At 48.3% G+C, this 27478-nt stretch overlaps 1 protein-coding gene across 4 annotated transcripts; it reads right to left on the reverse strand.

Moving 5' to 3' along the window:
• Nucleotides 1–569: 569 nt before the first annotated feature.
• Nucleotides 570–22959, reverse strand: STMN4 (stathmin 4). Of its 4 annotated transcripts, XM_086703738.1 has the most exons (8): nucleotides 22832–22959; nucleotides 8249–8340; nucleotides 6832–6927; nucleotides 6085–6165; nucleotides 5463–5671; nucleotides 4159–4350; nucleotides 3418–3471; nucleotides 570–1163 (listed from the first exon to the last, which is right to left on the reverse strand). In XM_086703738.1, the coding sequence occupies exons 2-7, from the start codon at nucleotides 8259–8261 to the stop codon at nucleotides 3451–3453; spliced, it is 612 nt and encodes a 203-aa protein (XP_086559864.1). In that variant the 5' UTR covers nucleotides 8262–8340; nucleotides 22832–22959; the 3' UTR covers nucleotides 570–1163; nucleotides 3418–3450. The 4 variants fall into 4 exon arrangements, with proteins under 4 accessions (XP_086559864.1, XP_086559866.1, XP_086559863.1 ...); XM_086703740.1 differs by lacking the exon at nucleotides 6085–6165; XM_086703737.1 differs by lacking the exon at nucleotides 3418–3471.
• Nucleotides 22960–27478: the final 4519 nt, after the last annotated feature.

Raw genomic sequence — 27478 nt, forward strand, 5'->3', positions numbered from 1 at the left:
CCACACCCCCAAAGTGAGGAGAACTTCTTTCTTAGGATGATGTCAGGGACCATTCAAATGTCAACCCATAGCGGGCAAGATGGAATTTCTTTCCTCATCAATTCAGTGAATTCAATCCAATAATGGACAATCCACAAAGGGGGAAGAAGAAGAAGAAGAAGAAGAAGAAGAAGAAGAAGAAGAAGACGGAGGAGGAGGAGGAGGAGAAGGAGGAGAAGAGGAAGGAGAAGGAGGAGGAGGAGGAGAAGAGGAAGGAGAAGAAGAGGAAGGAGAAGGAGGAGGAGGAGAAGAGGAGGAAGAAGTGGAGGAGGTGGGAGGGGAGGGGAGGGGAGGGAGAGGGAGGGAGGAGGGGAGGGGAGGGGGAGGAGAAAAGCAAAAAACGAACTCTTTAATTATGCCAAAGTCTGGCATGTTTAACCCACCTCCCCCAGCACCTCTCAGATGCTCTGATGGTCAAACTCAGGAACAAAAGAGGCAGCTGCCCCCTGATGGGTGGAAACCAAATTCAAGAATATTTTGTCAGTCACTGAAAGGACAAATTCAGGAAATAAAGAACGGGAGACCTGGAGTAAATATTTCATTGGTCATGATGATCAAAAGATGATGGTTAATACACACACACTCGGACCTCATCCCACCTGTTGCAGGGCGGAAGCAACACGTCCGGGGGCCCCCCACCCTCTCCCTGGGCTTCCCCCGCAGGGCCCTGCAGCCGCTGCCCCACCCCGGACTCTGCCCCGTTTGCAGCCTCCCTCAACATGGTGCCTGGACATTCACCGCGAAGAAAAGCCAAGGACTTGACCTGAGTCTGCGGTGGGCAGGGTTGCAATGTCCGTGAGTCCTTCTCCATCTTCTTTCCCAAGTTCTCTCCTTCTCTCCCCTCTCCCACCCCATCATTGTTCCCCGGAAACAAATAGGATGGCTTCACTGGTCAATTCTTTACATGTACAAACACCAAAAGCAGAGGAAACACCCCTGGCCACCCCCCTCCCCCCCAAACCCCAGTGCTGGGAGAGCAGCCCGCGGCGGACGAGGCTGCCTCGGGAACTGCGGAGCTGCTGGAGCTGTCCGGCTGTTCTGGAAACTTCTTTGGCCTCTGGGCTTTACCTGGAGGCCTCTTCCTTCAGCTCCTTGTTTTTCCGCACCTCTTCCGCGTGCTTGTCCTGAGAAGGAAGGGAGCGAAAAGGGCAGGTCACACAGGCTTCCCCCGGGATAAGGGGATAAAGGGAAGCCAGGGGAAAGAGAACACAAAGTAAAGAATTGCCGCCACAGGAAGTGAAGAGCAAAGTCTGCAAAGACGTCCTGAGAAGGGGCAGAAGGTGGCAGGTGAGACTGGCAGGAGGCAGGTGAGCGAGCCCACTGGTTCGGCCCGGGGAGCTCGTTGACTGGGGCCAACCTCCCACGGGGAACCCACGTCCCAGCAACCCCAGAGCCCACCCACCTCTCCCTCCTTCACCTGGCCGTCCTGAGCTCGCACTCAGTGCATTGCTTGACTCAGTGTGAGAAGCAGCTCGGTGTCACTATGCGAGAGGAGCATGTGGCATTACGGCCAGGCCTCATTACAAGTGCCCCCCCCTCCCCCCCGCCCAACACTTGCAACGTGACCACTGCCTTCACTTCTGTCCTTCCCCTCCCTCCATGCAAGTTGTTTTCTTAAGCCCTTTGGTGAAAGATGAGGGCTCTTAAGGTATGAATTGACGGAAGAATTTTTGGAAATGTCACCCAACTCCAGAAAGTGGACTCTCTCACAAGTGGGGTATGAGAACCCTCTTTGCCTCACAGCATAATAGCCAAAAGATGGGATCTGACTTCAAAGACCCATCAGCTATGTGACCTTGACCAATCACGTCACCGATCAGGCCTCAGCAACCTGGTTTTTAAAGAGGGCCATGAACGGAAAGCTCCTTTTACCTCTAGAATTCTGTGACTTTAGTGTTCACCTCCAGGGCACCTCATGGCCTGCCTTCTGTCACTGCTCGTTGTACATCTGCCTGGGTCCCCTATTGAACGGTATCTTTCTTGCAGGCAAGGAGCACACCTTTTTCTTCTTTGTATTTCCCCATTCTTCCTAGAGCACCTCGTACATGGCAGGTGCTAGTAAATATTGTCTCTACCAGACCTTGGCAATCATCCAGACATCATCATATCCACATATCAAAAATCAGCCTGGAGTAGGCCCACTAAGTCAGTCCAGGAATTCAGGATATATCTTAAACTATGAATCCATCCCTGAAGAGGCCCTAGAAATTTCCGTGGCCCTAGGAAAAGTGTGGGTAGTGGTGTGTCTAGGACAGTGGTTCTCAACCTCACCCCATAATCAGCATGACCTAAGGAATTTGTGACACCGCCGGGTCCTCGGGCACCATTCCTAGAGAGCCAGTGTCCGTAGGTCTGAGGTAGGGCCCAAGGATCTGTAGCTTTAAACTTAACACCAGGTGAATCTGTTGCAGATGGTCAGTGATCCACACAGAAACTGACACAAAGCATTGGCTTGGGGCAGGGCAGAAGTCATACATCTATCTCTCATTCCACCTCCTGCCTCCATCAGTGACCAAGAGTGAATGGGGTCACGATCCCAAAAGAGTGATGCCCACTCAGATTCTTACTCTGACATTTTGCTTCTTGAAGTCTTACCTCACCTCCGTAGCTATTACACCAGAGTGGGGACCTTCTCAATCTCTTCCCCTCAGAACCTACCTCCACTCAGGTGAGCTCTCTGGGGAGAACCCTAGATTTCTGGGCTCCTTTTCTTTGGCTTCCAATGGTCCCCTCTCTGGCCAAAGGGAAAAGAGGATGATTGTGGACTGATCCCCCCGAAATAGGGGTTGAAAGAGTCCCCTAGGTTTATGGTACCCAGAGAACCGGGTTCTGGTCCCAGCTGCACTGCTTAGTGTCTGTGTGACCCTGGCCAAGTTATTTGACCTTCTCCGACATGGTTTGCCCATCAATTAAATAAGGATAACACTGTTGTGCTTACCTCATGGATTTGCTGTGGGGATAGGGGTATGAAAAGTAAACGTGTTTTTGCCATGGTTTAAATACCATATCGTGGCTCTAGCTTCAATGATTTCTTTTGGGTTTGGCCTGAGAGCCCACGCCCCATTTTATCGCAATCCCAGGTTTTTGTTTTGTTTTTGTTTTTTCCTGCAAGAGTTTGTTCCTAGCCAGCCCTCAGTAACTGGGGAAGCCTGAAATCAGACCCAGATCACTTCCCTCCCATCTGATACTTGGTGGAGGCCTTACTTCCCCTAGGAGGGTGGAGCGTGAGAGTGGAAGGGTTGCCACATGCTGGCCAGAGGCAGGGCCTACGCAACATTCAGATCCCCTGTGAAGAAACCGATCTTTCTAGTAGCTGTTGCCAAGGGCCTGAGACTCTAGGTGGATGGGCAGGAAAAGAGTGGGGACCACGCTGCTCACCATGGGACGAGGCCACCGATCGGGTCCCGGGAGTCACCGCGCAGCAGGCGGCTCCTGGAAATAAAACACAGAGCTGGAGCTCTCCCAGGAGCTGCAGGAGAAACTGGGGCAGCCTGGAGACTCAGGAAATGAGGCCAACATGTTCTCAGCAGAACGGGCTGTTACTCTGCTGACACGTGGGACCAATCCCAGTCTCTCACGTTTCTCCTATGTAGGTGACACCATTTGGTGTATTGACAAAAGGCAGAATATTGGAAAGACCCGTGACTCACTCAGTCCATATCAAGAGGTTTGGAGAGAATCAGGTTTCCTGCTCAATGGTCAACCCAGCTTATCATGCCCTTGGCTTAGAGCCAAGAGCCCAAATCATCATCTTGCATTAAATCGAATCAGTTCATTGAAGGATGAAGCCGGGAATGTACAACTGCTTATTTGTCCTTACTCCCTTGCATCACACAGGGTTCCTCTAGAAGATAAGAGGTCTCATCTCCCTAAGACAATGAGAAACTTCAATTGTGTAGCTGTGCATCATAGCCCCCACAGAATTCCAAAGCTTGGCTCATGTTTCTTGCCTACGACTTCCCAGAACATTCCTTGGAACTCTCTAAGGATCCAACCTAACAGAAACACCCCTTTCCTACCTGAGGCTGTTTGATGCCTAAAATAATATGTAGGCCCTTTATACTTGCCATGGAAGGAAGAGAGTTTCCAGTAATCTCTTCTCTCTCCAAGACCACTTACCTTCTCTTGCAGCCGTTCCAACATGGCAGCAAGATGGGCCTCCCGGTTTTCCTTATTGGATTCCATCTTCTGGGCCAGTTTTTCCTTAGCCATCTTGATGAAATTGTTGTTTTCCTCAATGGCTTTTTGGATCACCTCCCGCTCGTGTTCTCGTTTCTCTGCTAGGTGTTTCAGGAGCTCAGCTTCCTGGTACTAAGGAAGCGCAAAAGGGAGAGAGAGGCCCTTGAAAGTGAGCATACCAGGGTGAATTTTCACCACCATCACTTAAGATTTGCACACCCAGAACAGACGCCTCCCTGAGCCTGGCACATTGGCAAGAAGCTGAGACACTCTGGATTCTCCCACCATACCCTCAGTTCTTTTTCTCATTTCCCTCTTGCCTTCCCTCCTTCCTTCCTTCCTTTCCTCCTTCCTTCCCTCCCTCCCTCCTTCCTTCATTCCTTCCTTCCCTCCCTCCCTCCTTCACAAATATTAAATGATGATATACCAAGTGCCAAGCACTATCCTAACAACTTGGGGAAACAAGAAGTCTACTAGAGATAAGACATATATATAAGTCTAACCCAGACTAGCATGTGACATATGCCCTAAGAGGTAGAGAGGAAATGCTATAGGAATTCAAGGAAGAAGATTATTTTCTCCTTCAAAGACGAAAAGCTTATGGGGCACCTGGGTGGCTCAGTAGGTTGAGTGTCTGACTTCAGCTCAGGTCACGATTTCACGGTTCGTGAGTTTGAGCCTCACGTCAGGTTCTGTGCTGACAGCACAGAGCCCACTTCAGATCCTCTGTCCCCCTCGCTCTCCGCCCCTCCCCTGCTTGCACTCTCTCTCTCTCAAAAATAATAAATAAACATTTACAAAAAAAAATATGAAGAGCTTCCATAAAGATGGGTCAGAGGAATCAATAGGAAACATGGAAGGCACACAAGGGGGTGAAATATACCACACCATGACCTTCTTACCCTTTCCCCAGTTAAGGATCCTTTTCTTTAATTGTTTAGCCTTTCCCTAAATTGTTAGTGTTTGCCGATGTCTTCCTCTTGTCAGTGTGCATATAAGGCCATCTCTTGGGCATATGTAATTCAGTGCCTTATCCCTCTAACCAAACTGTAAGCTCCTAGAGACCAGGTACCTCACTTCTTTGTTTCCCTCAATGGTTGTTCCATTCTCTGCCCTATCCATGGGAGGCACTGCCGAAATATTTGTACGTTGGTGGTGACCTGACCTCAGCTCAGGGCCCCCACCTGTCTTCTCTAAGTCCCTCCCCTCATGCTGAGATAGAGGAAAGAAAGGACAGCACTTACCTTTCTTCGCTCCTCAGCTGCTTCTAGTTTCTTCTGGATCTCTTCCAGTGATGGGTCTCGCCGCCTGGGTAGGGAAGCATTGAACTCGGGGACCCCATCGAAGGAAGGTGGCTTCAGGATGACTTCAAAGGACTGGCCCGAGGTACATTTGTTCAGCTCAATGACTTCCATGTCGGAAATTACACACCAGTTCAGATCCACTGTGTCTGCTAAAGAAAGCAATAAAAGGGGCTGCTCACCCCCTGTAAACTAGATTGGTGCCCCAAAAGCATGCACACATGCACACGTATATGGGAGCTCTAGGGTCCCCAAGGCAATCAGTTCTGGGTTGGTCCTGAACTAGGCACCTAAGGTGAATGGGGCTGAAGGGGCTGGTAGCCATGGCAAGGGCTCAGGCTCCAAGAGTAGAGGTCCCAGGCATCGCGGTTTCTAATAATGGCCGTAGCAACTGCTTTCATTTTTGTTTCTGCCACAGGCTCCTACCGTCGTTGAGCTCTTGCTCAAATTGTCCTCAGTGGCAGCCAGTGGTTCATTTGCCCACCACCCACCACCCGTCCACTCCTCGTCCCACTACCAGTCTGATGGCTCAGCCTATTGCCACCTCTCCCCTGCTCCCTCCTACCCTGCTCTCTTCTTTCTCTCCAGTCAGCACTGTCTTTCCGCTGGCTTTGATCTTTCCTCCTACACTGTCTCCCACACCAGCCTAGACAGAAAAAACAATCTCAGGTAACCCAAGCACTCCCATCTCTCGTTTTCAAAACAAACCTGTCCCTTCCTTTTAATCCCACGGAAATTAAGAGGTGACCTGCTCCCCACCCCTCCCTGAGCAGAATGTGGCCACTCAGTGCCCCCTGCCAGTGTCCTGGGACCCTGTCACAGGTCCCAGGCAACATGGCTACCGCACAACCTCCTTGGCTGGCTGCAGGGGGAAGTCCTCTTGTTCGCCCCCGCTCTGGACTCCGTCAGAGCATCTCCACCATTCACTAAGGAGACCTATCAACTGTGGAATCCAGTGGTTTGCACTCATCTTCTATTCTAGGTGTTCCCCAAGGGCAGAATCTCTGACTGCCTCACCTCGGTATCTTCCACAGCATCCGTTTGTTAAATGAATGAAGAAAAGATAAGATCAGGAGGCAGAGGGCCTGATTCACCTTCAGCTGCTACCTAGTCCCCCCGGCTGCAGCCCCACACCAGCCTTTGCCTGATGCTTAGACCCTCAGAATCAGCTGCAGTGGTTTTACTGGCTCTGGGAAAGAAAACTTGATACGGGGAGGAGAGTTTCATAAAATTGGGACAGGAGCGTGCTACTCGTGGATACGAGCCCAGGAATCCTCCACAAGCTACACCCTCAACTGTGGCCCTCACTTACCTTCGTATTTATAGGATGATTTATTCAGAGGATCGGCCAGAAAACAGGAGCAGAACAAGGACACCAGTGGGAGCTCCTTCATCTTCTCTTTGTAGGCTGCAGAAACACCGGCAGAAGGTGGTGACTCCCTCCTAGTCTCCTGAGTCAGCCTCCGTGTGAGTCTGGGTGCCTGAGCAGCCAGGGGTCACCAGGCTCCACAGCGGCACCTAAACCACCCAAATCTACCCCTTGCCTGGGGATTCAGCCCCCTTTGCCCTGAGCGGCCCATTTTAGGATTCCTGTGTGTGATTCAGATCCACTTCTGTCCACCTTAGACAGGTGACCCTTAGACCCTTAGAACCTGACCCTTCCAGAGCACCCAGATGACCCCATCTTCTCCTGAGTACATTGTTTCCCTTCTTAGTACCGAATGCAGAATGCCCTCAGGTAAAGACCACAAACCCCAACCTGGTGCCCTGGACCTAGTTCTCTGTCTCCTCACACTTGCCCAGAATATTCCATTTACTTTGCTCCGAGATGCAGGAAATTCACGCTCCATTTTAGTCCAAGTACTCAGCAGTACTTCTCTGAATGGTAAAGATGCACACCACCATCCCTCTGGTCTTGCCTCTCCCTGGGTGGCAAGGTCAGGCTGTGAGCCTTCTCTGACCTTCCCAGCACAGGTGCCGGTGCCCATAAAGGCACCCCCACCGTCTAGTCTCTTTGTGTCAGGAGAGGATTTGAAAGCCAAGAGGTCACAAGTTAGAGCTGATATGGTCAAGTCCAGCCCACTATTGCCCTGGCCCCGGCCTGTGATCCTGCCTGCCCCCCCACTACCCTGGGGCCAGTGCACCTTGTTTTAAGCTCCACATGCTCAGGCCCTCTCAGTTCTCAGCTAAACCCAGTGTGGTGCCCAAGCACTCTCCTTCTTCTTTCCTTTTACTTGTTGAAAGCATAATCCAGTGTGAAAATAATACGTGTGCATTGTAAAAAGTTTTTAAAACACACACAGATGAGTAAAAGCAAAGCTCTGGGGCGCCTGGATGGCTCGGTCAGTTAAGTGTCCGACTTCAGCTCAGGTCATGATCTCGCGGTCCGTGAGTTCGACCCCGCGTCAGGCTCTGTGCTGACCGCTCAGAGCCTGCAGCCCATTTCAGATTCTGTGTCTCCCTCTCTCTCCGCCCCTCCCCCGTTCATGCTCTGTCTCTTTTTGTCTCAAAAATAACTAAACGTTAAAAAAAAAAAAAATTAAAAAAAAAAAAAGAAAGAAAAGCTCAGCTGTGATCCCACCCACCATCTAGAGATAACGCCTTTTAATCCTGGGGTATACTTTCTGTCAGTCTTTTACCCTTCTCTGTGTCTAGGTAAGCACATACATGTGTGTACAGAAACACCCTGCCCTACGGTGCCCCGCTGCATAGACAGTTTTTGTACCTACCGGCAAGGGTCATGTTTTCAGGAATGTGAGGGCTGAATCTGGCTGAAAGTCACAGAGTAGGTCTGTCACCAGCTCAGGACGCTGTCACAAATCTGAGAAAGAGAGCATGTTCCCACTGACAGGTTATTCGCATAAGAAAGTTCTTTGCACAACTGGGGAGGGAATCCCAGGACGCACCTGGTCTGCCCCCACCTCCAGGACCTCTACACACCCACTCTCCCTTTCCCAAACACAGACCCCCCTCTTCCATATTACCGCAAGCAAGTTCAGTTTCCGGGCACTAAGGATAGCTTCATAATTGGCTTTCTAGTCTCAAGCCCCCCCGAACATCAGACATGGATTTCCCAAAACTGTACATGTCAAGAGCTGTTCATTTGTCTCTGTGCGGCTCAGTGGCTGGGCCAAAGCAAAGGCTGAGGTGAGAGACAAATCTTAAGTCAGAATCGCTTGGGAGGTTTTCACAAAATAACTCTGTGTCCTGAATTTCTCCCTATTCCCCCTCCCAGTCCATTCTGATAGGGGGTGAGAGGGCATTGGACAGAGGCTGTCAAAATCCTAGTTCACATGGCCTCTCGCTCACTACCCACCAAACACTCCCTGACCCCGTTTAAGACCAACTATGAGAAGAGACAAATATTATTAAGGAATAATGTCATCACAATGCGGTTGGTACAGAGATGGAAATCTGCACGCAGGATTATTGTGGGAGCACAGAGATGGGGCTTCATGCTCAGCACGAGGCCTGGGGAGCCAGCAAGGGACCCCGGGTGTTAGCAGCACCTGCATTGAGTCTTAACTGATGAGTCGGAATTAAGCCTGGAGGGCACTGTGCTAAGGGAGCCATAAGCTGGAGGTGGGGGAGTGTGGTGAGAAATCTCTACGTCTATGGTTGACCAGAGAGTGCAAAAGAGGAGGGGGGAGGTGAAACAAGAGAAGCAGGGAGGGAGAAGGTCAGGGACAGTAGGGGACAGACGTCTACTGAAGGCTGCTATGCAAGGGAATGAGGAGTAGCCAGCAGTAAGTAGCCATCATGGGGAACACTTGATCCTTGGCCACTGTGGTGGTTAATTTTTGTGTCCACGTGACTGGACTAAGGGATGCCCAGATAGCTGGTGAGCATTATTTCTGGATGTCTCAGGAACACCCCCTCTCAGGGACAGGTTAGTATTTGAGTGGATAGGCTGAGTAAAGATGACCCTCCCCAGTGTGGGTGGGCCTCGCTCAATCTGTTGAGGGCCTGAACAGAACAGAAGGCGGAGAAAGAGCGAATTCGCTCTCTCTGCTTATGCTGGACATCCGTCTTCTCCTGCCCTCAGACGCGAGAGCTCCGGTTTTCTGGCCTTCAGACTTGGGCTGGAGTTCTGCCCCCAGCTTTCCTGGGTCCCCAGCTTGTCGGCAGCTGATCGTGGGGTTTCTCAGCCTCCATAACCGCGTGAGCAATCCATCACAATAAATCTCTTTCTGTATGCATCCTATTGGTTCTGTTTCTCTGGAGAATGCCGACTAACACAGCCACCCTCAGTGGGCACTGTGCCAGGGCGGCATGAGCCAACAGCTTCCCTGCCTGCATCCTCACAAGGCAAAGGACTCTGAGATTGACTCAGAGTCACTTTCCTTCCTTAATGAGGCATATTCCCAATGGGGACCGGGGTCTGTACTGGCTGGGGGTGGGCAGGAGCACCAACAGGAGCAGCGGGCTCAGCTTTAGGCCAGACCCATGTGGACTCCAACACAGACTTGACCTCAAATTGCACACATTAAATGAGAAATGCATATATACAGGATCCAGCAAAAAGGAGGTACTTAATAAACGTGTTTCCTTTAGTCCTTTTCCATCAGGGTGGCCACCAGCCCCCACACACCTGCTTCAGAGTCACTACCTCTCTGGTCCTCACCATCCCTGCAGTTAAGGACTGTCATTGCCATTTGAAGATGAGGAAACAGAGGTTCAGAGGGTTTATGTGGGTTGCTCGGGGTCATGCAGTTAGAGAGTTAAAAACACAGCAACTGGAAGCCAGGTCAACCGGCTCTGGTCAAAGCTCTGAAACAAGGTCAGAAGCACTAAGTTCCCTCCAGCAACTTCATGTTCTTTGGAGCCAGGGGCCCTGCCATGCACCGCCCCCTTCGCCGTGCAGCACAATAGGCCTCTTTACTCCGAGTCAAGCTGATCCTGACAGTACCAGTGGGTCCCTGAACAGGGCCTGGAGGGGACATCCCTGGTCATGAGGCTCCATTCCACACAATCTCAGCCCACGACTGGGCTGATTGATGAGGTGACTGGGAGGGTGAGAGGGTCCTTGCCAGGAGAGGGAGCCTCATCAGATTTTAACCTAGGTAATGGATCTGACGTAGGGGTCCAAATAAGTGAAGTGAGGCAGAGAAGGGACTCTGAGAAAGAAGGGGGACTGAACTGGGCTTTTTCTCTAAAGGTGGGTGCCTAGAACCAGGGACTGCGCCCCTCAGCCTAAGCTGGGAATGATGATCAAGGCCCTCCAGCCTTGGAGCACAGATGACAACTGCCGTCACCCACGTTATCCCAATTAATGTTCACTTGAGGCTGAGTTAACAAGACAGGAATCATGAGCTTACTTTCAGATGAAGAACCTGAGGCTTAGAGAAACTCAGACTCTTGGTTAAGGTCACACAGCTACTTAGTGGTAGCACTGTCTCTGGGACCCAGCTCTTCTGACTTGTGAGCTCTTCCCTTTTGGCCAGAGGAGGGACTGGATGCTAGCGGCCAGGTCCTCCATGGTCCTGGAGACTCAGGGAAAGCCGATCTGGCCTGAAGGTACGGTTTAATTACAAATATGAGTGAGTGCTTTCCACACTTCTTGGGAAGATATTGTGCTGGGAGTTATAGAAGCATGAAGAACCAGGTAGAGAACAAAGGTCAGAGAGGCCAAGAAGGAAGACCAGGGCAGGGAACAGGAGACACTCCAAAGATGGGCAGAGGCATGCATAGCCAAGGGAGCTGTAACTGAAAGCTCTGTGTTTCACAGGACTGGGGCCCACATAATCAAAAATATGTATTTATAGAGCATCTACCATGTGGCAAATGCTTTCATTTTAATTTTCATAAGAGCCTTATGATGTAAAGATTATCATCCCTGTTTTATAGGTGTGGAAATTGAGGCTCAGAAAGGGTAAGTGGCATTTCCAAGGCTACTCAGTGGGGTGGGTTGAATGGTGTCTCCCAATAAGATACGTCCTCGTCCTAACCCCTGCAACTCAGGAACGTGGATTTATTTGGAAAGGGTCTCTGCGGATTTAATTAAGTGAAGGACTTTGAGGTCAGATCATCCTGTATTATCCAGGTGGCGTCAAATGTAATAACAAGAGTCCTTATAAGGGACACACAGAGGGGAGAGGCCATTCGAAGAGGGAGGCAGAGATTGGATCGATGCATACACAAGCCACCAGAAGCTGGAAGAGACACAAAAGTTCCCTCCCCTAAGGTCTTATGGGAGAATGACACCTTGGACTTCTGCACACCAGAATGGTGAAAGAATTAATTTGTGTTGTTTCAAGTCATAAGTTTGTGGCAATTTGTTACGGCAACTGCAGGAAACTAATACATGCAGTAAGTGGCAGAACCAGGGCTCAGACCCATGATTCTTCCACCTTATCTCAACTACCAGTGTTTATACACAGCCAATTTGTTCCTTAAGATAATTTGTATATTTGCACCTACAGGTGCACCTACAGGTACACGGGGCCACTAGAAATCCTCATGCCATAGTCGTGACATTTCTATTGCATTCAAGACCCAAAAGATGTTGCTGCCCATGGGACATTCTGAGAAAGGATAGAAGGGGGCAGAGGGGAGGGCCTAGACTCTTCTAGAGAAGCCAGTGGCGAAAAGAGGTCCCAAGCCATTGTGTGGTGGCAGCCACAGGAGGGAGCCTGACTTTGCCCCTAATTAACAGGGAGCATCAGAGTCGAATGGGGTGGGTCATACCTGCCTCCCCAGCACTTAGCCCGGCTACGTGACGTCTCCAAGTTGGCTGGTGGGTTAGACCCAGATTGGATGCACACCACTTGGAAGATCTGGTTATGCTAACCCGTAGCCTGGAGGCCCTTCAGAATGGCCCTTTGGCCTCTGTTCTCCCATCTTAGACACCAACATCTCAGGCCATTCTCCTGGATACATCCAATCAACCTGAGGGCCCACAAACCAGCCTTGGCCTGGTCCCTACAAGCTTCTCACAATGCTGGGAATCTGTTAAATGGCATGGTGGCTTGGGTTATGTTGTCAGGCCACAGCAAAACACCTGCACTGCAATGGGGCCACCAGGCTTGTCCTAGAACTGCCAGAGAAGGGCGTTAAGAGATGTTATTGCTCAAGTTTACAGAGGACAAAATGCCAGGAATTCAGGGAGGCAATATGAAGATTAAAAGACAATAGGGGCCAGGGGCACCTGGGTGGCTCAGTCAGTTGAGGGTCTGACTTCAGCTCAGGTCATGATCTCAAAGTATATGAGTTCTAGCCCCACATTAGGCTCTCTGCTGTCAGCACAGAGCCCGCTTTAGATCCTCTGTCTCCCTCTCTCTCTGCACCTCCCCAACTCACTCTCTGTCTCTCAAAAATAAATAACATTTAAAAGAGAGACAACAGAGGCCAGAGTAGACATGAGTCAGTCCCATGGGGGGAAATCCTATCTGAAACATCACACATCAGAGCATCGTAAGGCAAAAAAAAAATCTCTGCACTGAGGCAAACCTCTAGCCCTCCCAGAGGCTCTTTGTGTGTTTTCTGTTATGGCGAAGGCCAGTCCCAGGCCTCCCCAGTCCTAGGAAAGACCAGGACAATGACTGTATCCAGCCATAGCAAAGATCAAAGCGGTCCCCAACAGAAGGTAGATGACTCACACTCACTCAGCCAATAGCACAGAACCAGAACCCACAACAGTGGCCTCCTGACTCTTGCCCCGCGCTCACTCCCAAGCATTCTTGATGGGTGCAGACGGCTGGTCAAGAGGCAGGGCCTCCCTGGGCAGCCCCACCCTGGGGCTGTCAGTTATTGATCCAGCAAAGCCCGTAGTGAGGGGACTCAAGCTTCCAATGGCAAAAGTGAGAGTGTGCTGGGTTATGCTGCAATTCAGATTCTGCAGGTGCTTCTCTCGCTGCCATGGCTTCAGAACTTGACAGTGTGTGGGCGTGCAGACTGGATTTTGGGGGGAACACAGAGGACCTGCTGGGCTGCATGCAAGACTCATTGGGACCAAGAATAGCAGTGGGAAGATCAGAGACCTCCAGGCTAGACGAAGCATTTGTACTTTATATTCTATTCAGTAGGAAGGCGCTGCCCTCATCGTTTGAATAAGAAGAGAGAGAGAGGAAATGGTAATGCTGATGATAATAGCAATAATAATAGCTACCCCATCTTGAACACCTGCTTGTACCAGAAAATTCACAAGCGTTATCTCAAGTTATTCCCTGAGGTTATTTGTAAGGAGGCACTTGAAGCTCGGCAGAGTCAGGTTAATGACACCAAGTCCTACAGGTAGTTAAGGGCAGAGCTGGGATTGTCATCCTAAAGCCCATCTCTGCCATTAGCTGCTACTCATGCAAATATAGATTCTTCTGGCAACATCAGCTTGAGGGAAAGATTAGGAGAAGGAGTTTGGAAGCCAGGACTAGGCACAAAATGGTGAAGAACTGCCTAGAACCAGTAACACCTTGGACTGTTTGCATTCCACCCAGCACTGTTTTCTCATTTGCAAACTGACCTGTACATTTACTGCAGTGCCAGCATCTAAGCGTCTATGTATGAAAAAGTGATCACACGTTTTTGTTGATGGACTGAACCATTAACGTAACTGGTAGATAATTAGCGGTAACCCCATCGAGCAGAGACCCAGGCCATGAAGAGGTAAGACGCAGAATGAGTACATTTTGACTGGCAGTGAGGGTGGCTGAGAGAGAAGGTCTAGAAATTAAGGCTGTTGACTGAAGGGGATCTCATGTGGCACAGTGGGGGGCAAGGTGTCCAAAGTGAAGAGATCAGAACCCCCAGTTTTTTCCTAGAATATCAGAATGTCAGCGATGGAGGGGACTGAACTGGTGATCACTAGCCAGAGGGTCTCAATGAGGGCAGCCCGCTCCCAGGAATATATGTGGGGCTTTTTGGTGGTCACTAGACTAGAGGTGGCTGTTAGTGGGCAGAGGCCACGTAAACCAACACCCTGAACTGCACATAAGATTCCCACACAACCAGCAACTGTCCCTTCCAAAGTGCCCAGATGCTCTTCCTAGAGATCAGAGATTCTGAGATCACACTGAGTTGATGGCCAAGATGGGACCAGGGTCCAAGGGTTTGCCCTCACCATTCATACTGATCCTTTCCCTCCTCCCAACCACGAGGATGTGAGGGAAAAGCTCACTTGGGGGCCACCAGAACAGCAGAGATAGGGAAGAGAAAAGGATGCAGAAGAACTTTTATACATGACCAAAAATGGTGGCCCCTGCTCCCAGGGTTTCTATAATGCAGTTGGTGACCAGGAGCTGATAGACAAGAGCACCAAAGTCTCTAGTGCCACATGGCTATTTATTGGGCACATGCCAGAACTCCCAAGGCAACTCTGTCCACTGCCCAAGTGAGCCAGCATTTTGTTTGTTACTGCAAGGAATGCCCAGATAAGGCCTTCAGGATGTGTCAAATCTTATGAGGACTATTTTTGAAGCATAGGAAGCTAACACATCCAAGTGGTTTGAATAGAGCGGTCCGGGGCAGGGGTGTTCAGAGACAATAGAGGGACTGTGGAGTGGATGCAGTGAGCTCTGATCCAGGTCTTCTAACACAGGCAGGACAGGGAGGTGGCTCTTTAGATCTGTCCCAATCACTAGTCCTACCAAAGTTATGCGTGTGCTGGAAATAAGCTGCACAAACTACCTCAGTGTCACAAAATCAGCTCATCTCTGCACAGTGCCCCTGGTTATTTTGTGCTGATCAGAAGACTCTGACCGAAAGCCATATCTAGGTTAACAAAGAGAGAGAGAGAGAAATTATTTTTTTCATGAATGTGGTTCATTCTTTCCACATTATTTATTGACTATTTAATTCTGTGCCAAACACTCAGCCGGGTCCTAAAGTAACCACGGGGGTTTTTGGTGATGAAAATGTGAAACAGGTCCCTTGGGTGAGAATTCGGGGCCTCTGGAAGTTCTGCAGATGCTCCGCGGGTCTTCAGCAATTCTCCAGCAGTTATAAAGGCAGAAGGAGCAGATATTAGAGCACAGGTCAAGACTGGGCCAGTGAGATCCACAGGACACTGGACAGGCACAACAGTGTGTAATTAGCTGGCATTGGGGAGCTGGCGCTTACCTGAACACCACCTTCACTTGGGTTGCTTCTAAGGGGATCAAGAATAGGAGAGGTGGGAACCATGGTCAGGAGCAATTTCCAGACAGTACCTAACGGACTCAGAAATACAGCTTTGGTTGTGCTTCTAGGAAATAAGGAGGAGTCACCTGTTGACAAGTGCACACCTCTGGAGGCCTAAGTCTGAGGAACCCCTCCTAGTTGTAATAGCTACATTGGGAGGCAAGCCAGAGAAGGAAAATTAAGTCTGGGGAAATGAGTCCCAAATAATTAACAGCGATAGCACTTTCTGGGCTGCTTTTATTTTCCATTCAACACCTACAGAAGAATCAACATACTAGAAGCAAAGTTCCAATGGAAAGAGTCTAAGTGTCCATCAACTGATAAATGGATAAAGAAGATGTGGTTTCTACATACAATGGAATACTACTTGGCAAGGAGAAAGAATAAAATCCTGCCATTTGCAGCAACGTGGAACTAGAAGAACTAGATGGAACTCACTCGTGCTAAGTGAGATAAGTCAGTCAGAGAAAGACAGATACCATGTTTTCACTCATAAGTAGAACCTGAGAAACTTAACAGAAGACCATGGGGGAAGGGAAGGGGAAAAAATAGTTTCAAACAGAGAGGGAGGGAGGCAAACCATAATACACTCTTAAATACAGAGAACAAACTGAGGGTTGATGGCAGGGGAGAGGGGAAAATGGGTGATGGGCATTGAGGAGGGCACTTGTTGGGATGAGCACTGGATGTTGTATGTTAGCGATGAATCAAGGGAAACTACCCCCAACACGAAGAGCACACTGTATACACTGTATGTTAGCCAACTTGACAATAAATTATATTAAAAAAAAAAAAAAAGGAAAGACAAAAAACAGAAGCAAAGTTCCAGGGCATGGACTTCCATTCAGGGTCTCTGGGTGGAGTGCAGAGCATTGCGACCCAGGTACCATGAGAGACCCTGGACTCAGATTACTTGGAAGAATCAGCATATGGAAGAAACTCTTGTAATCTGAGTCCTAGTGACACCAATAGCAATATTTTGGAGTACTTTACAGTTTATCAGACATTTTCAATTGCGTATATCTGTATATGTACATTTTATATGTAATGTTTTAATTATAAGCATATTAAAATCCTAGTTTGAAACATCTGTGTGACAGAGAAACGAAAAGAAATCCCTGCCAGGTTGCTACTTTTTCCTGTTGGCACTTCCTTCTAGTTGTTTTGTTTTTTTTTTTTTTCCTAATGTCCATTATTTTTACATGGTTGCAATCTGGACATATACATTTTATCATTGCATTCTCTCCAAATCCTATAAAATAGGTACTATTATACCCATTTCACTGATGATCAATTCTGGTGAATTACTTGATTTGCCTAAAGTCATACAAGCAGAAAATGATAAAGATGGGATTTGAACTAGTGTCTTCTTACGTCAAAGCTCCATGGTACTTCCTCATATCCAAGGCCAAGAGAAAATGTAAGACAGATGATTGCCTAGGGCATGTGGATGAAGGGCACACAAAGGCTCCTGGGCCCCACATCTGCCTTCCCACCAGGGGCAGCCCCAGGGCTTAAAATTCTCACTACTAAGTTCTCTCTTGCATCAGGCAATGTCTTCGAAAGTCCTGTTAAATAGGGGATGAATCACTGGAATCTACCCCTGAAATCATTATTACATTATATGCTAACTAACTTGGAAATAAATAAATAAGTAAATAAATAAAAATTTTAAGAAATGTTCAAGCTAGAAAATGAAGGAATAAAAAGCCTTTTATGAGGAAAAAAAAAGTCCTGTTAAAATGCATACACATGACCTACCAAGTGTAATAAATTAAATCATTTTCACATCAGCAGAGAACAAGCAATAGATTTGTAGACATTCCCAGGGGGCAAGCTCTCTGCCCTTAGATGGGAGGAGCCCTGGAGATCGCTAGCATTGCCCACCCTTTTCAGATGAAGAGACAGAAGCCCCAAGAGGTTCGGTGACTTTCCCAAGATTAAGTAGGAGGAACAGAGAGGTTCCCAACCTACATTTAACCTATAATCAAGGGACAGTCTCACCTTTGGCAATATTATTCTTGTTTTCATTATTCTTTCATTCTTCCCCAATGCTTTGTATGTTTCACATCTTGTGTTTGATCTTTAAGTTAAAATCATTTCTATCTATATTTTATTACTTTAAGGAGAAAACAGTATCTAACGTTTTTCTTCGTGAGAGATGAGAGTTTTGCATACTTTAATTTCCTTCCCTACAAAATTTCTGATTTTGTCACAGTGACTGTGTTTTCAGTTCTGGATTATTATTAATGATTTCCTTCTTAAATTATTCATTTAACAAACATTCATTGAGAACCTACTATATGCACTATGGGAGATGCTAAGACACTATACATGTATATATAATGATAAATTTAATAGACACATTCCTTGGCCTTAAGATATTCGACATTTGCATTCAGCTTTGTAAATGCGTTGATTATATTGAGACAGAGGCTCTAAATTCTAGTGCTTTCTTTCGTGGTAACCATTAGCAATGTCATATCTTTTTTGTATTTGGGTTCTTTAATTTGATAAAAAAAAAATTTTGGCTACCGAGACTACTTCCGGGGTAATATATTTTTCAAGAAGGGTTTGTGGAGTACCTACTGAGTCCTTACATATCTGTTTGATGGCAGATGCAGAAGACAGACAAACCTATCCCGGGATCAATAGTCAAGTTGTGTTAGTGCTTCCACATTCTGTGTTTCAACCTTGCTTTCTACCTGGTTCACATTTCAGGGCACTGACACCCAAATGATCCACTGGAACTCTGCATCTGTCCCCCCCCCACTTGCCCGCTGGGTCTTTCACCCTGTCGCCTGCACTCGGCTCCTTTCTCTGGATTCACAGTCTCTGGTTTGTTCTCTGAACTCCCGGTTGCCTGTGCCTTGCCATAAATTAGGTCAGTCAACCACCCCAGACCCCTGTTCCTTTCAATCTGTTCTGTCCTCTTGCTTCCCACCACCTACCTCTGACAGAGGACCCTAAGGGAATGGACGCACAGCGGCGATCAGTTTTAATGGATAGAAAAGACCAGTGAGCATGAGAGAAGGAAGGGGGAAAGGATAGATGTGTATGGGGAGGCAGGGGTAATGTACCCATTATCTATGTATTTTCCTGTCTTCCTAGTGGAACTAAAAATGTAAAAACCTAGAAAATGTTTTTTAAAATATCAGAAGAGATTTTCTTTGTCCTTACTCTTCCTCAAAGAAAAACACACAAAGTAACATTTTTCCAGTCTATCACATCTCCAAATATAGCAAATTCTAACTTAATAAGCAAATTCAATCATACATGATGAATGTTTATTAGACAAGCCAAAAAAGAAAGCGGGGTAGAGTTTGTTTCTCTACAGAGCATTATAAAAATTACATTTTGCATGTTTCATCATTTTTCCCCAAATTCCTATCCCTCTCCCCAAATAAAGGTCTCAGCTCTACCTACCTGTCATTTCAAAATCTCTGGGAATTCTGTGTCTGCAAATGATAGTCTCCAGGTAAGTGGGAAATAAAACAAAGATATCAAGGGGTCTGGAGAAAGGATCTTAAGGGTTCAGGAAAAATTACGTCTTTCTTGGATTAGGATTTTGATTTTGAAAATATCCAATTATTTAAAATCAACAGCACAGGGACGCCTGGGTGGCTCAGTTGGTTGAGCGTCCGATGCTTGGTTTCAGCTCAGATCATAATCTCACGGTTCGTGGGATCGAGCCTCCTGTTAGAGCCTGCTTGGGATTCTCTCTGTCTCCCTCTCTCTGTGCCCCTTCCCCACTCTCTCTCTCTCTCTCTCTCAAAATAAATATATAAACTTTAAAAAATAAAAGAAAATAAAATCAACAGCACAGAAGATTTGAATTTTCCCGTTCTTTCTATGTGATTGGTTTAATATAAACACTTGGTCCTTCTCTCTTCTCCTCTCTCTTCCCTTCCTTTTCTGCCTCCCTATCTGTCACACCTTACTCTGGATCTCAGTTTATCAATCTTTATTGTCCTACTTTAAACCTCATCAGTCAGCCCACTCATGTCCCACAGGGCAAATGTGGTTTAAATGGCCTAGTCGGATGAGAGAAGCAGCAACTGTGCTTGGCCCTTGGATTTCTTTTACTGAGCCAAAAGGAAATCTAGATATTAAGCCAAAAAATGCAAGACACTCCCACCACCCCACCAGCCAATAATATGTCTGTTCAACACTCTGCTCAGGAAGGACAGATTTTTTCCATTTTTGATGGGTCCTTTAGAACACAGGATCTCCTAAAGAGATAGTTTTTCCACTTAAACACAGTACTTGGATTTTGGACACTTGATATTGTATATGGTCATAGGGACATGTTTGAACAAGATAGTTCTCCTTTAAAGAAGGTCACAGTCCTGGGGCACCTGGGTGGCTCAGTTGGTTAAGTGGCCGACTTCGGCTCAGGTCATGGTCTCGCGGTCTGTGAGTTCGAGCCCCACGTCGGGCTCTGTGCTGACAGCTCAGAGCCTGGAGCCTGTTTCAGATTCTGTGTTTCCCTCTCTCTGACCCTCCCCCGTTCATGCTCTGTCTCTCTCTGTGTCAAAAATAAATAAACGTTAAAAAAAAAAAAATTTTTTTTTTTAAATAAAATAAAAAAAAAAAAAGGTCACAGTCCTTCGGCTCAGATCGTGATCTCACAGTTCGTGGGTTCAAGCCCTGCGTCGGGCTCTGTGCTGACAGCTCAGAGCCTGGAGCCTGCTTTGGATTCTGTGTCTCCCTCTCTGTCTCTGCCTCTGCCCTGTTCACACTCTGTCGCTCTCGCTTTCTCTCTCTCAAAAATAAATAAATGTTAAAAAAATTTTTTTTTAAATCAAGAAGTTCACAGTCTACAATATGGGTGAATCTTGAGGACATTATGCTAAGTGAAAGAAGCCAGTCATAAAAAAGACAAATGCTGTGTGATTCCACTTATATAAAGTACCTAGAATGGTCAACTTCACAGAGACAGGAAATAGAATGGGGGTTGCCAGGGGCTGGGGGGAGGGGAGAATGAAGAGTTAGTGTTCAACGGGGACAGAGTTTCAATTTGGACAGATAAAAACAGTTTCGGGGATGGATGGTGGTGACGGCAGCACGACAATGGGAATATAGTCAACACGACGTAAAAATGGCTAAAGTGGTAAATTTCATGTTATGTGTATTTTACCAAATTAAAAAAAAAAATGTTCAAAAGAAGTTCATAGTCTAGTAAGAATTATCCATAGGCTTATAGTCTTAGAAAAGGTCATAAGGGTCCCTTAGCCAATATTTTTTTTCTTACTGGGACCGACAATAAAGAACTTCATTTTATATCATGAGCTAGCATGTATATGTCCTAATACTGACATATACACACACATATATATAGTCATTGATACATCTACGTGGATACACATAAATATACACATAACTAAAATATAGACGTAAATATGGGTGTATTTATTTATAAATATGACATTTATTAAATATGTTTATAAACATAATTTATTTACAAATATTTATATAACTAAAAACACATCATTAAAAAATGGCATAGGAAATATTTACTCTACTATATGGAACGTGTTTTGACTTTTTTTCTACTCTAACTCCATTTTATTTGAAAAATATATATATCAGTTACAACCCCCAAATTTGATTTCACAGTCCACTAATGGATCCCAGTCAGCAGTTTGAAAAACACTAATCTAGCCCAGTCTCCAACACAATGCAGAAATCTCTATAACCGATCTCCTGGGTGATCATCGAACTTCTGTTTGAATGCCCTCAGTGATGGGGAGCTCACTCCCTACAATGCTCTGTGGTGAATCCATCTAGCAGTTAAAGATCCCCGTCCACTCCAAACTTGTTCCAGGAGTGGGCCAGGTGGAGCCGGGGATCACAGAAGGTCTGGGACCTGCTGACAGGTGTTCTGGTGCTGGTGACAAGTGGGTTTCAAGGAGTTCCTAGCAGCAAGGTGGGGGCTTGGGGCATGCTTGAGAGGAGGGGGCTGGCTGGCCCTAGAGGACAGGGCAGAGTCTCTGGAGACTCTAGCTTTGCTCAGTGGAGCTGCTAATCAGACCTTGGCCCTCTGCTTCCTCACCACTCTCTCCAGCACTATGATTATCTCCTCAACAGAAGGATGATCTCATTCCCCCTAGCACCCTGACTCCCTGCCTGTGGGAGAGATTTCCTCCCCCTAGAGAGGGGCTCAGCGTCAGGAGAGACAGATTCTCCCACATTCTCTCTCAGTCTGCCACCCACCCCGCAGGACTCCAGCGGGCCACCGCTGGCCATCCCCGCCCACTGTTCTCTTGGTCTTGAGACACGAGGGTATTCCTGCCCAGGGTGTTTGGACTCAAGCTACCTCAATATTCTGAGCCCCCCAAGGGATTCCGGGCACCTGCCTTTTTTCAGGACAATGGGACCCCTCCACACCTGACTGTGTCTTCCTGGGAGGAATGAAACAAAGCACTGCCACGTGGGGACAAGGCTGGCCACTGGACAGCGGATCCAGGTCCTGGTCCCCTGGATGAGAAGAGGGCAGTGCCTAAACTCCAGGCGAGGGCGGCGGGTTGAGTGAGGAGTGGCCTCGCTCAGCCACCAGCGGGGACCAGGGCGTGGCACTTGTGGGTTCCCGCAGTTTGTAGCCAGACAGCCAGCCGGCCCTGCCCAGGTAGGATGGGTTGACCTCAGGGCGAGGCGGAGCCAGGAAGAGGTGGTGATCTCATTGCATCCTTAGAACCAAGAGCAAAAAGTAACCCAGTGCAGACGGAGGAGAAAGAAAAGGATGATACACAGCGGAAAGGGAGCCAGGAAAAACTGTGGCTGAGAAAGGAAATGTAAAACACAAAGCAGCTTCTAGCCTGAAACAAATCACGGGTCAGAGCCAGCTCCAAGGGAAGCCGGACTCTGAACAAAACCTTTCTCCCAAAGCAACAAAACATTTTTATGCAGAAAGAACTCACCATGGACATCTGACCCAAAAGAAACCCTGGCAATTCGCACCTGTCCTCCGAGCTCTGGAACAGAAGGACTGCCTGTAGCCCACCCTTGCCCCTCGGGGTAGCCCCATTCTTTTCACCTCACCCCATTTCTGTCAGGATTTCACAAAGTTTCATTGATTGAATGAAACCAAAAGGAAACACAAAGGGCGCCAGGCCCCTCGCTCCTCCTCCCTGCGGCTGCTAATAATTTTTTCTTTTGTCTGAAAAGCCTCAAAGAATTTGCATTCCATTCCCACTTACCTGCGGTCCTGTTCAGGCGAGGTGCTTCCTTCCTCACTCCCTCAATTAGTGGTACCCTGGGCTTCTCTCCACATCAGCACCACTGCTCGCTCTCGCCATGACATCACCTCTGAGCTCTGTGATTGGCTGACAGGGGGTTGCTTGGCAATTGGACAGTCTCCGCTGGTGGAGCAGGGATTGCCTGAGTGAGTAACTCTTAGCAGGCCAGGGAGTGGAAGATGATGTCAGACAAACAACCTGCTTTCCATGCTGCCTGTGGCGCTGGGGGCCAGAGGGTAAGGGTAGGGATGCAGAAAGAAGGAGGGAGGGAACGGTACGAGAAGGTGGGGGCGAAGGCACTGCTTACAAGCTCAGCTGTCCGGCCAGAGGGAGAGCACCTGGAGAGGGGGAGCAATGAATGATTTCCAGAATCTTTAGCTCTTTCAGATCTGGGGGTGGGAAAATATGGCATCTAGAGGAGAAATCAAAAAGAACAGATGAACCCTAAAAATAGCTTCCGGAGGGCTTGGTGCCTGTTTCCAGCTCTGTCAGAAGGGCTGGTGGGTTTGAACAGTGAGTCAGAAGGCAAGGAGGGGCTGCAGACACCCCAGGCTTTGGGGCTCGTGAGGGCCTGGCACGCGGGTCCCGGGAGAGCAAGGCTCCCCTTTTGCCACCTGGCTGTGATGTTGGCCACGCCTCTTCTGTGGCAACCTGACTAGAGCTGGTGGGCCCTCACAGCCCACCCAACTCCCCTGGGCCTTCCAGAAGGAAGGAGACCATGACTGAAGCTGAGGACCCTCACTACCCTGGTGATGCCTCAAACAGATGGAACGCTGACCAGAGGTGACGGGTCACCCATGGTGGTGCCCCTAGTTCCCTCAGGGAGCGGAGGCAGGGAGCCCTGAAGGCATCTTCTCAGCCTGCCAGTCAGCCGGAAGTGGCAGGGCCAGGCAGCCTGCCGGACTAGACCCCCTTCTCTAGAATGCTTCTCCCATCAAAGCCTCGCTGAGTGGGCTCTCCATCCCTGCACCCCCAAGGCAGCGTCCCACCACCCCGCCTCACCTCACCTCCTTCTTTCCAGTGGGAAAGGGTGGATTTCTGCTGTGGCGATAAAATATACATAGCATGAAACTTACCACTTTAACCATCTCTCCGTATACACTTGGATGGCATTAAGCACCTTCACAGTGCTGTTCAGTCATCACCACCACCCATCCCTCGAACCCTTTCATCTTCCCACCTTGAAATTCTGTTCCCATTAAACACTAACTCCTCTTTCCCCTCCCTTTGGCTCCTGGTGACCTCTAATCTACTCTTCGTCCTGATGAATTTGCCTCTTCTAGCAAATTCATTACCTCATGTATTACCTCATGCAACTGGGATCATACGCTGTATTTGTCCTTTTGTGTCTGGCTGATTTCACTTAGCATCATGTCCTCCAGGTTCATCCACGTGGTGGCCTGTGTCAGAATCTCATCACCTCACCCTTTTTACGGAGGGTTTGTTCACCCACAGTCAATTTCACTAACTCTCACCCTCTACCACCACATCCCTGCTGACCGAGAACACACGAAAGTCACCTTCGCTCAGCCCATGCCTTTAAATTGTTTTTAAATTGCGAGAGCACCGAAGAGCATTTGCACATCAGTTTGTGCAGGTGGGAGATGCCCTGTGTATCCACTCTGTAGGCGTGCTGGGGAGGAAGCAGGTTCTCAGGCCCTGGCACGGACCTCACAGCTGGGACCCAGGGTTGGCATCTCACTGTCCAGTGCCCTGTGCTGTCCTCCAGGGGCCCCGTGTGGACATATATCTCCAAACCAGCCACTTCGCATCAAGAGAAGAAAGCACCCATTAGACTGCCCCACTCTGGGCCACCACACCGAGTAGGGGTGAGGGAGTGACCAGAATAACGAATGACCCCTGACAGCCTTTGGAGTTCACAATGCTTGCTCACGCGGGTCCTGTCCTGTAACCCCCAGCGGCCCTGCAAAGGCAGTGGGATGAAAACCCTTCTTTTGTTGGAACAACATGCTTATCACGCACGCCACAAGCCATGAACCCAGCCCCCCCTCCCCCAGGCCCGGGGCTGTCTCATTTTAAACGGAATCAAGAGTGCCTATGGGTATCTAAATGGTTTCCTGGATGTGCAGAGATAATAGAGGCCACACTGCCTCCCAGGCTGGTATCAGGAATCCAAGTAAACCAGAACCCCGTGGCCGCCTTTGCAGTCAAGGCATTCTCTCTCCCCTCCCCCCTCCTCCCTTCCAGCGCTGAGAAGTCTGGAACTCCACAATCTGCTGCTCTGGAAAAGGGGGGTGGGGTGCGGGGAGGAGACAGTGAGTTGCCATGGTGATGGCAGCCAATGAGAGATACTCTGCTACTAGGGGAGGGAAATGCTCAGAGTCCCCCTCACTGACTGATAGGAGAAGGGGGCTGGGACCAGGCGGGGAGGACAGGACATCACAACCGGAGACCAAGGAGGGGGAGAAGGGAAATGCAGAAAGCTGCCTTGTTTCTAGAGTCACTTAGCTACCATTTGAGTACTACGTTGTGATGGACTATATATATATATATATATATATATATATATCTGTGTGTGTGTGTGTGTATATATATATTTATATATATACACACCATGTTGTGATGGACCATATCTATATCTATATCTGTATTACCTTGTGATGGACCATATTTATATATATACATATATATATATGGACCATATACACCATGTACTCACACACACACACACACACACACATATATAATGTATATATACTATGTTGTGATGGACTATATATATATATATTTATATACACACCATGTTGTGATGGACCATATCTATATCTATATCTGTATTACCTTGTGATGGACCATATATATATATATGGACTATATATACACACACACACACACACACACACACACATATATATATTACATTGTGATGGACTATATATATATATATATATACACACTACGTTGTGATGGACCATATATATCATATATATATAATCAGTAAATCTCACTACAGCTGGTGAGAAAGGGATTTGCCACCCCACTTATACAAGAAACGGAGTCAAATGGTCAAGGTAACTCGCACAGTCTCCCATAAAGTGGTGAGGCCTAGATTTGAATGGGGGGACAGTAATATTGGAAGAAGGAGGGTGGGCAAGCCACGTGGAGCCCCTCTACCAGCCTTACCCGATGGGAGAGTCCCAGAGCCTCCCCAAGATGGCATAAAGTACCCGGGTGGAAGAGAGAAAGAATCACAGTTATTGTAGAAAAGGTGTCAAGCATCGAGTCCAAAGGATAAAGAGTGAGAAGAGAAATCAGCAAGGTCAAAGCTGGGAGGTTCAGAGGGGTGGGGTTGTCATCAGGGAAGAGACGGCGGGGAAGGAGCTGGACGGCGTGCTCCTTACACCCCAATGTCCGAAGGTGTCACGAGCTCCACTGAGGAAGGTGGGCGAGCAGAGGCCATCCCTGGGCCTGCTGCATCGGCTGCGGGCGAGCCCGCTGTCTGCGTTCAATCCATCTAAATGCGGCAGCTGGACATCAAAGGGACTAGGGGCCCATGAGGAGCGGATCAGCGACACTGCTCTGCTGTCACTTTTCACAGCTCGTGGTACACTGTGGCAATGACACTCAGATGGGTGCATGAGGCCATCCCCTGGACACACATGTGTGGCCTGGCTACGCTGTGGGACTCCATTCACCTGCCCCTTCCAAGGGTGGAAACGCGAGTGTCTAACGTGTGGGAAAGGGGGCTCCACATCTTCCGGTTGATGCTGAAGTGTGGAAAGAAGCAGCAGCAGAGGTGGCTGATTATCCAAAAGCCAGGCATCTAAGGGCAGTCCCTGTCCAATGACCTGGCTCACCAGGTCACACTTACACTTCCTGGGACCCAGAGGTCAGTGCCCAGGCCCCCAGGGGGCCCTGCCTGTCGCAGAGGTAGTTCTACGACGAGGCTAGCTGCACATTCGCCTGGGGGACCCTCAACAAACCTCTGGTCGCTTTCCAAACTTCAGGAAATATGGTCCTTGCCTCGTGCAAGAATTCAGACTATCTGATCACTGCACGTGCAGGCTGCTACACTCACACCGGTGCAATTTCTAAAAACTATACAACGTAAAATAAATGAGCTTTTATTTTATGCCCTTTTTTAGATGAAAGTTTGGGAGGTTTCTTCTATATAATTTATTGAATTGAACATTGTCAGATATTTACCTAAAGCGAATAAAAATGTGCGTACTATATAATTTTAACGTTTATTTATTTTTGGGACAGAGAGAGACAGAGCATGAACGGGGGAGGGGCAGAGAGAGAGGGAGACACAGAATCGGAAACAGGCTCCAGGCTCTGAGCCATCAGCCCAGAGCCCGACGCGGGGCTCGAACTCACGGACCGCGAGATCGTGACCTGGTTGAAGTCGGACGCTCAACCGACTGCGCCACCCAGGCGCCCCTATAATTTTAAAACAATGTCCGAGCAATGCTATTTCACTTGAGGAATGGCTATCATGACTCGTGCACTGTCATATTTCCTTTCCTTTCCTTTCCTTCCTTTCTTTCTTTTTTTTTTTTTTTAAAGTCTGCTCCACGCCCAATGTGGGGCTTGAACTCACAATCCCGAGATCAAGAGTAGCATGCTGTACAGACTGAGCCCGCC

This window comes from Puma concolor, chromosome B1, assembly GCF_028749965.1.
Source record: "Puma concolor isolate L17-30 chromosome B1, mPumCon1.1.hap2, whole genome shotgun sequence".
NCBI classification, from domain to species: domain Eukaryota; kingdom Metazoa; phylum Chordata; class Mammalia; order Carnivora; family Felidae; genus Puma; species Puma concolor.